The sequence below is a fragment of the Priapulus caudatus genome, unplaced genomic scaffold (assembly GCF_000485595.1).
Source record: "Priapulus caudatus unplaced genomic scaffold, Priapulus_caudatus-5.0.1 Scaffold302, whole genome shotgun sequence".
NCBI classification, from domain to species: Eukaryota; Metazoa; Priapulida; class Priapulimorpha; order Priapulimorphida; family Priapulidae; genus Priapulus; species Priapulus caudatus.
The window spans coordinates 230,830-239,121 of NW_014577363.1; the positions used below are offsets into that span (position 1 = coordinate 230,830).

Genomic DNA, 8,292 nt, shown 5'->3' on the forward strand with positions numbered 1-8,292 from the left:
AATCGGGGCGGAGGTAATTTAAACGGGGCACAACGATTGAAACGTGGGGAGAGTTTTCCCAAACGGGGCGGGCGCGCCCGGTTTGCGCAACGTAGGGAGAACCCTGGTTAGATCCTGCACACTGTCCACTTAAGGTAATGTCACTTCCACATTCCACCCATGCCTGCAGAAATGGAAGTGCTTAAAAATGTTAATTTAGTATTTTTACGCGCTAACTTCACACCTATGCAGAAATGAAAGAGATTTCAGCAATCGTGTTTTGTGACCAACAGCTTAGATCTGATCTGGAAAACTATAAAATTTGTATATAGGTGTGGGGTTACTAGGTAAAAATGCTAAGTTAATCAATTGCTACCTCACAATTTTCCTCTGACATTAAAACCCTGCTACTTTGGTAGGATTTTTTGTTTGACATAGTCAAGTGGCGTAATTTATTTGGTAGGTTGAGTGTAGGATATAACACACTGTCACTACCCTAAATGTGTTCCTGTATCATAGAATGAAAGTTCAGTGGCATTAGTCGTAGTTTATAGTTGCAATGTTGTTGACAATGGGCCGTATATCACTCAATATCACAACACTGAACACTCAACTCAATGTTCAGCAACAACTGTGCCAACGTAAATGCCTACCATAGTTTCTGTGTTTATAATTGGTACCGGTAGCCATAAAGCTGCTTATCTAATTTCATGTAAACGCTGTTTAAAATAAATGAACTGATAATTACCTGAATAAGCAAATAAAAGTAACTCTACTGGCTACAGTCTACACTCTACAGAGTACAGTGTTTTCGCGCGTAAACACCTAACATAACTCGCTCATGACTTGGTAGGCATTGCCATTGCCCATTGGTACCTAATTTTTAGCTTCCATCAGTTCACATAATTATGGCTTAAGTCGATTAAAAACGTACTTCTAACACTATAACACAGACTACTTACAATCAGTGTAAGCCGTCTTAGTCTAATTCTTTCTAATTTTGTTCACATTATGATTCAAAGTATTGCAGTTTCCTCTTCAAAATTAATACCGTTTTCGCGGCCATTTTAAACACGTGACCATATCTAGGTGGCGTTTGTATTCGCACCATAAGTACTGTTCAATTGTTTCCCAAGGACTAGAATTTTTCGAATGCTCATGCGTATGCGAGTTTCTATTCTGTAGTGAGATATTCGTCAAAATCAAAATGAGTACTGTGCCTGTAACAAAACACGTCGTCGGTACAGAAACGGCTGGAAATCTAGACGTTTACGTTTATGGAGATTTAGAACAAATAGGTACGTTATGTAGTTAAACCGTTTCTGCTTTGCTCCTACTCTAGATTGTGCGTTATTGCACGCACTCCTTTTCCGACGGCTACGGATTAATGCCCCAATAATGGCATGCCCCTCCCCTCACTAAGAAGAGTAAGTAAGAGTAAGAGTGGTAATTGTAATCCATCAAATGATCAACCTTACACTGTCACTGGAATTGGGCAAGAGTAGAATTATAGGACTATGGTATACCCGGCATCACTTATGATTATCGCCTAACTACACTGCTGAACATTCTGTGCTGTTGACAGTGTTGTTGCTCACACTCACAGGTGGGTGTACCGTGTAGATGCAATGTCAATAATGTAACCCAGCAAGAGTAGGGTAACTCTTGTTGGGTTACATTATTGTATCTAAGGTGGGTGTTGCTGCTTATTCGAATCTAAAATTATAAAATACGCTGTGGCTATATGCCCGGCAGCCGGGCACGGTCTTCGTTTTCCTAAATGCCCGGCAGTTCTTAACCCTAACCCTAAACCTAACAAAAACCCTAACTCTAGCCCTAAACCTAACCCTAACCCTAATCCTAACTCTAACCCTAACCCTTGTTTACTTGAGATAACGCTAAAAATTAAAAACTGCCGGGCATTTAGGAAATCGAAGACCGTGCCCGGCAGCCGTCAGATATACGCCGGCTGCCGGGCATATAGCCACTGTGTATAAAATAATCTGGGTCTGTACCTCAGACTCAGTTTACCTTCACGTATCATCATCGTAGGTTCAGCACGTGATGATGACACCTCAACTCACTGCTGCCTATTACGTTTACTTTAGCATGCATTATAATATTTATATCACCTTTGCACTTTGCATATTATTTAATAACAGTCAAACAGCCATGTAACAAATATTTGCTTAGAGTATAAGATAAAAATGTTTCTTCCTTAGCCTAAAGTGAAGACCGAATTAATATGTTAATACTTATAATCACCTGATTCCTGTTTTTGGGAATAAAATCTTTGATGACATTAAAAGACAGCAAAATCCTTTAGGTAATAAAAACTAGACTAAATATTAGGGGCCACAATATTACAACTTACAGGGGACACCAGTTGGTCAGCCCATTTAACCAATATTAATTATGCTATGCTATGCTGTGCGATCTATGACAGCGATGTGTGTCCCCTGTAATACAGTACTCTTAAATATTCATCTTTTGCAGGATAACTGCTTTATATTCTTTTTTTTTCTGTGAAATGCCTTGTGAATTTACATAGAGTGCAGTATTTTGTAATAAGTCCTTGAGCCCTGATTACCATGTCCCTACATGCTCTTTATATTAAGTGCCATACTTTTCCTAGCTTTGAAATGTATTTATAATGTATTTTATTTTCTGTTTAAATAACCGTGTCTCGAATCTCACTGGTAATGTCGTTTTTTTCTATGCTGCTAATATCTTCCACCTGTTCAAACGTGCTTCTTATATTGCTCAATTCATTATATCAGTTCATTAAAAGTGTACTCTACTGATTTTTTTTAATAACTGCCAAAATACTTTCTAGACACCTCTTCAGACTTAATGTTGTATTGGTAGCACTCTTTAAAAAAAAAAATCTGTAATGCGTAGGTTACAGGGTTTGGGTCTACATCTCATCCAGTGGCACTAATTAGTAGTTAGTCCTTGAACATTACACAAAATCAACCTCATGTTAAAACTTGTGTCCGCATTATTACTAGCAACAGGCTCTCCTTTCGTGTGGTCACCAAAACTGCAAGAAATTCACTCTCTCTAATGTTGATAGCCAGATTTTTTATACTCTTGAGAAAATTCACTGCTCAGGCAGGTTGATCGAACTCACAGCCATTGCTGTGAAAGGCGTACACACTACAGAATGAACCAGTATGGCATTACATCGATACAGCGATCGTAAAGTATGATTTATATAGGGTGGTCTAAAGGTTTTAGCCCGGTAGTTGTGCTAAATTGACAGATTTATCATCTTGATCCTAGATAGGTATATATGGCTGGGGGCATAAAGTATGATTTACTAATCAGTTAGGGTTAGTGTTGCATATATATGTACTCAAATATTAACTCAAGTTTATTCAAACTGGGAATGTGTAATTATAATGGAATGAGTTGGTGTGTGATTAATACATTTCAATTTGCCTCCCATAATTACTCCTTAAAACATGATAGGAATGTTGGATAATTGCATAGCATTGTTAAATTACAGCCATCACAACTTAATAAACAGCTGTGAATATATATCAAGGAACCCATTAAAAATATTATTACTAAGATTCAGTGTCACTGGTGCTCCTAGGGTCTATGTCCCCCAGGGTACTGCCGGAACGTACCCTGGTAACTATCTGATATGGTTAGGGTTAGGGAGTAGGCGTAGGCGACTCCCTAGACTCGTTAGTGTAGCAGGCGAGGTACGGTCCGGCATATTAGATAGTACCAGCAGAGCATATAAATCACGTTGTCCAGATTTATATGCTCTGGTACCAGGGTTAGGGTTAGGGTCCGGCAGTACCCTGGGGGACATAGACCCTCTCAGCGTCACTGGTACCATTGCAACTGATTGCTGTTTTGTATGAATGCAATGATTTACACCTGCTGAGTTAATAAGAATTAAGACCGAGAATGCAAATGAACTGGTAGTGATAACTGAAATTATATTTTGAACACTGCAAGTGTATATATTCTATTTTAGAAGCAAATAGAAGCAATGCAAGGTGGAGCCAACACTGCATGTAATAATCAGTTTGTGTCCCAGAATACATGCAGTGGCCAGTGAGAGCATTGTACTCTTTCTAATTATTTCATATTTACTGCCAGCAAAAACAACAGTCATTGTTATAGCAGTTTTTATATATATTTAGGTAAACTATCCGACAGTAATCGGTGCTCTGTGCTCATATTTATTGCCACAATGCAGTTACTAAAGATATGGTCTCGACGCTCGACTTGTTGCTTTGAATCCTAATTTAAATTCACGTCACGCCATGCACATTATGCCGAGTAGTTGTTGCGTGTGGTGATCGTCAATTTCTAAAGTGGGCGTTTTGCTGCCTCATAAAATTTAAACGTGTTCCTTACTCCCTTCTATTTGTAAGATAAATACTTCACAGAATAAGCAAGTTCTGACATTTTGCTATTATCGCATAGTAGAGCTGAGAGGGTCTATGTCCCCCGGGGTACTGCCGAAACGTACCCTGGGTACGGTCCGGTATACCCTGGTACTATCTAATATGCCGTACCGTACCTCGCCTACTCCACTAACGAGTCTAGGGAGTCGCCTACGCCTACTCCCTAACCCTAACCCTAATCCTAACCCTAACCATATCAAATAGTGACCAGGGTACGTTCCGGCAGTACCCTGGGGCAGTGAAAAAAATACACGGGGGCTCGGGGCGATTAAGCCCCCGAAATGCCAAAAAGAGCCCCGGAAATGCCAAAAAGAGCCCCGGAAATGCCAAAAAGAGCCCCCGTAAATTTGCATCGAGTTCAATGCAAACCAAATTTTAGAGTGCTATTTTTATGCACGCGAGCTTGAAAAGTAGCCCCCGAAAAATAAATAATATTTTTTTCCCTGCCCTGGGGGACATAGACCCTATGAGCCATAGTAGACTAGTTTCATGGTTGGGCGCATTGGCATCACATGCCATTAATGTTATGAGCGTTTTATTTATAGATATATACAGTCCCATTGCCCTGAGGCTATTATAAATATTCATGATAAGCGGGAGTACAGGTGCTTTAACAAAGTTGCGCGTGCAAATATTAAAAGTGCAGTACGCAAGTGCAACGTTACAGTGTTGATTTTATCAGACATGCGTCACATTCCCCTCCCACGTAGCCTACCACCTGCCTTCCTTCCTACTGTTGCTCAAGGGGTTGTTGTCGTATCAGGTACTACAGATATGTACCCGAGGTACATATATGTATACACAAAGTGTACCAGACTTGTACTACAGAAGTGTACCCTAACCCTAACCTTAACCCTAACCCTAACTCTAAACATACCTCATATAAAAATATAAACATAATACTAAACAACCTTAAACTACCTCGGGTACATATCTGTAGTACCTGATACGACAATGACCCCATCTGCCCTACTGTTGTGCCATTTGCCTGATTTCTTCTAGTGCCCAGTATTTATGAGACGACGAGACATGTAGTCAAGACTAACACCTGTGGGGATATAACTGTCTATGTGCAAGGAGATCTCACGTGCGTAGGTAATGAACCTCTGCTCGAAGTGTCGTTGGCGCTATGACAACTCTAACAGAGTTCTAAAATTGGACTTCTTCCCAGAACAAAAACACGAAGAGGAAATTTAACCAGACCGTGCGGCTGTTTTTTTACGTTCGTCGCGCAAGGTTGTTGATTTCCTGTAGCAGTTAAATGTGCCATGGAGTTTTTGCAGATTAGTGTGTGTGTGTGTGTGTGGCAGGGGGGGGGGTACACATCTAGTGCCGGAAATAACACGTCTGGGAAGCCTTGGTGTTATTCGTGAACATGTCTCCTAAGTTCTAACGGGTTCATGTTGTTATAATGCCTAGATTAATTTGTGCCGTAGCCACTTTAAAACCGTAATCGGAAGTCGAGTAACACGTACATGTGCATTTGATTATTAGATAGTGTAGAAACATCTTGACTAATCATGTTTGAATCGATCATACAGCCAAGCTGGGGTTTCTTGAGGGTGTCAGTTGAAACAGATGGCCTCATCAATTATCTAGGTGGTTTCTTGTTTATGAGAAATAAAGTGAAAGGGCCAAAAGGGAGAGAGAAAAAAGAAATTAAACAAAATGTCAGTTACTAAATTCGAGCATAAACTGAAATTGTTTCTGATAGGTATCATATTACAACAAAGCATACAGGTGTGCTGCTTGCCAGAAAGTACCTCGGATTCTCAATCGGCCATGTTGATCTCACATTATTTTCATTTCCCTCCACAATACCTCCACATTCAACCAGTCATTCTACCTGTCCATGGTCGTTATTAGCAGGGGGGTAATAATGGCAAATTTGGCATTATTAACCCCCTGTTATTATGGAACATCCCCCAACTTCTTGTGTCAGGCATTGTTGTCATTGTCCTCTCATATGTAGCAGTCAGGCATCAGTCATCATAATATTTAGTGGTCACTCATTGTTGTTATTGTCCTCTCATGTAGCAGTCAGGCATCAGTCATCATAATATTTAGTGGTCACTCATTGTTGTTATTGTCCTCTCATATTTTTAAACGACAATCTTCGCGCTCTCTCGCTTGCAGGTCGGAAACCGGTCATTATGACCGTGCACGACATGGGCTCGAACCACCGCAGCCTCGTGCAATTCACGCAGCATCCCTCGATGGCAGAGATCTCCGGCCGCGTCGTATACGTGCACGTGGACGTGCCTGGCCAGGGCGACGACGAACCAGACCTGCCCGCCAACTACTCGTTCCCCACGATGCACCAGCTCGGCCAGGAGCTCGTCTTTGTGCTCGACCAGCTCAACATCAAATACGTCGTAAGCGTTGTCATGGCGATTTTTCAATCGGGGGGGGGGGGGGTCGCGCGTGGTTCAATGCGAAGGCCAGATGGTTGTTCGCGTGTGACCATGTGTTCTTACATGTTGCCTGTTCCAGGGTCATGGTGTGCATGTTGGTTTGGGCGATGAGGTGTGGGGGGAGGAGGAGTGTTATGATTATGCAGTGAACCTGCTCGAAAAAGAGTTGTTGCCATCTGCGCCCTGGTAGAAAAAAATATTTGGGGCCCAGCTAATTGCATGAAGCTCCAAAGTTTGTGATTCGTGTTCTTGGAAATTGACACTAAATTGGTGCCCTATTATGCATCGTGATGACGAAGATTCAGAGCAAATACTTTGAGGAATGAACTGTAATTCTTTCCCTCGCAGTTCCTAACCATTTTGAGTATAGTTAAAGTAGTTTTCGTGCTTGTGTCCTACAGATGTATCTCAATCTTAGGAAACAGTAAGCAGAATGTGGTACTGCAATCGTAACACTTTAATTACCATAGTGTTTATGGAATGTTATAAAACTAGCAATCCCTTGCATACTGGGCGATCTTCTGGTGAAATTCTGGGGTCCATGACTATTTTTACTCGCCTTGGCCGACTGTCAGCATATGTTAATTTTCTTTAGTGTTATCTGTATACGTAACTTTTTCTTTCTTGCTCTCATGCTTACGTCTACTGACTGTGGGGGGATGGGATGGTGGGAGATATATTGTGTCTCTGTAACTCTCTCATACTCTGGCCTTCTTACTTTGGTTAGAGGCAGCGATGGACAAGTTTATTTTGTAATTCTGTAATGATCTCACGCGTACTTGCATGTTCACGCTGATTGCCAATCACGGTGATGGGCAGCTGCGTTATGGACAAATGTACCTCCTGCTCTCTCTCTTTCTCTCTCTCTCTCTCTCTCTCTCTCTCTCTCTCTCTCTCGCCTCTCTCTCTCTCGCCCTCTTTCTCTTTCTACACCTCTCTCTTTCTCTGTCTATACCCCTCTTTATGTATCTCTCTCTTTCTCTCTCTGTACCCATCTCTCTCTCTCCGTGCCCCCCCCTCTCTCTCTCTCTCTCGCTCTCTCTTTCTCTCTCTGTACCCCACTCTCTTTCTCTCTCTGTACCCTTCTCCCCTCTCTCTTTCTCTCTGTACACCTCTCTCTTTCTCTCTCGGTACCCTTCTCCCCTCTCTCTTTCTCTTTCTCTCCCTGTACCCTTCTCCCCTCTCTCTCTCTCCGTGCCCTCTCTCTCTCTCTCTCTCTCTCTCTCTCTCTCTCTTTCTCTCTTTCTCTCTCTGTACCCCACTCTCTTTCTCTCTCTGTACCCTTCTCCCCTCTCTTTTTCGCTCATTGTACACCTCTCTCTCTCTCTCTCTTTCTGTACCATTCTCTCCTCTCTCTTTCTCTCTGTATGTATCTCTCTCTCTTTCTCTCTCTATTATATCGATTTAATAATAAATTAAAAAATAATCCTAAATATAAACAAACATGAATGATTTTTGTTTCTGTCATT

At 41.5% G+C, this 8,292-nt stretch overlaps 1 protein-coding gene and 1 long non-coding RNA gene across 2 annotated transcripts in view; one reads left to right on the top strand and one right to left on the bottom strand.

The window, feature by feature from the left end:
• LOC106808750 overlaps positions 1-1,039 on the bottom strand; it is a 2,038-nt gene extending 999 nt beyond the window's left edge. Inside the window, exon 1 of the long non-coding RNA XR_001393808.1 lies at positions 942-1,039. This is a non-coding gene — a long non-coding RNA (uncharacterized LOC106808750). The remainder of the gene's footprint in view (positions 1-941) is intronic.
• A 76-nt stretch (positions 1,040-1,115) lies between these two features.
• LOC106808748 (uncharacterized protein ZK1073.1-like) overlaps positions 1,116-8,292 on the top strand; it is an 18,404-nt gene continuing 11,227 nt past the window's right edge. The window contains exons 1-2 of the mRNA XM_014811590.1: positions 1,116-1,277; positions 6,546-6,784. Coding sequence (XP_014667076.1) covers positions 1,187-1,277; positions 6,546-6,784 — 330 coding nt within the window. The 5' untranslated portion in view covers positions 1,116-1,186. The remainder of the gene's footprint in view (positions 1,278-6,545; positions 6,785-8,292) is intronic.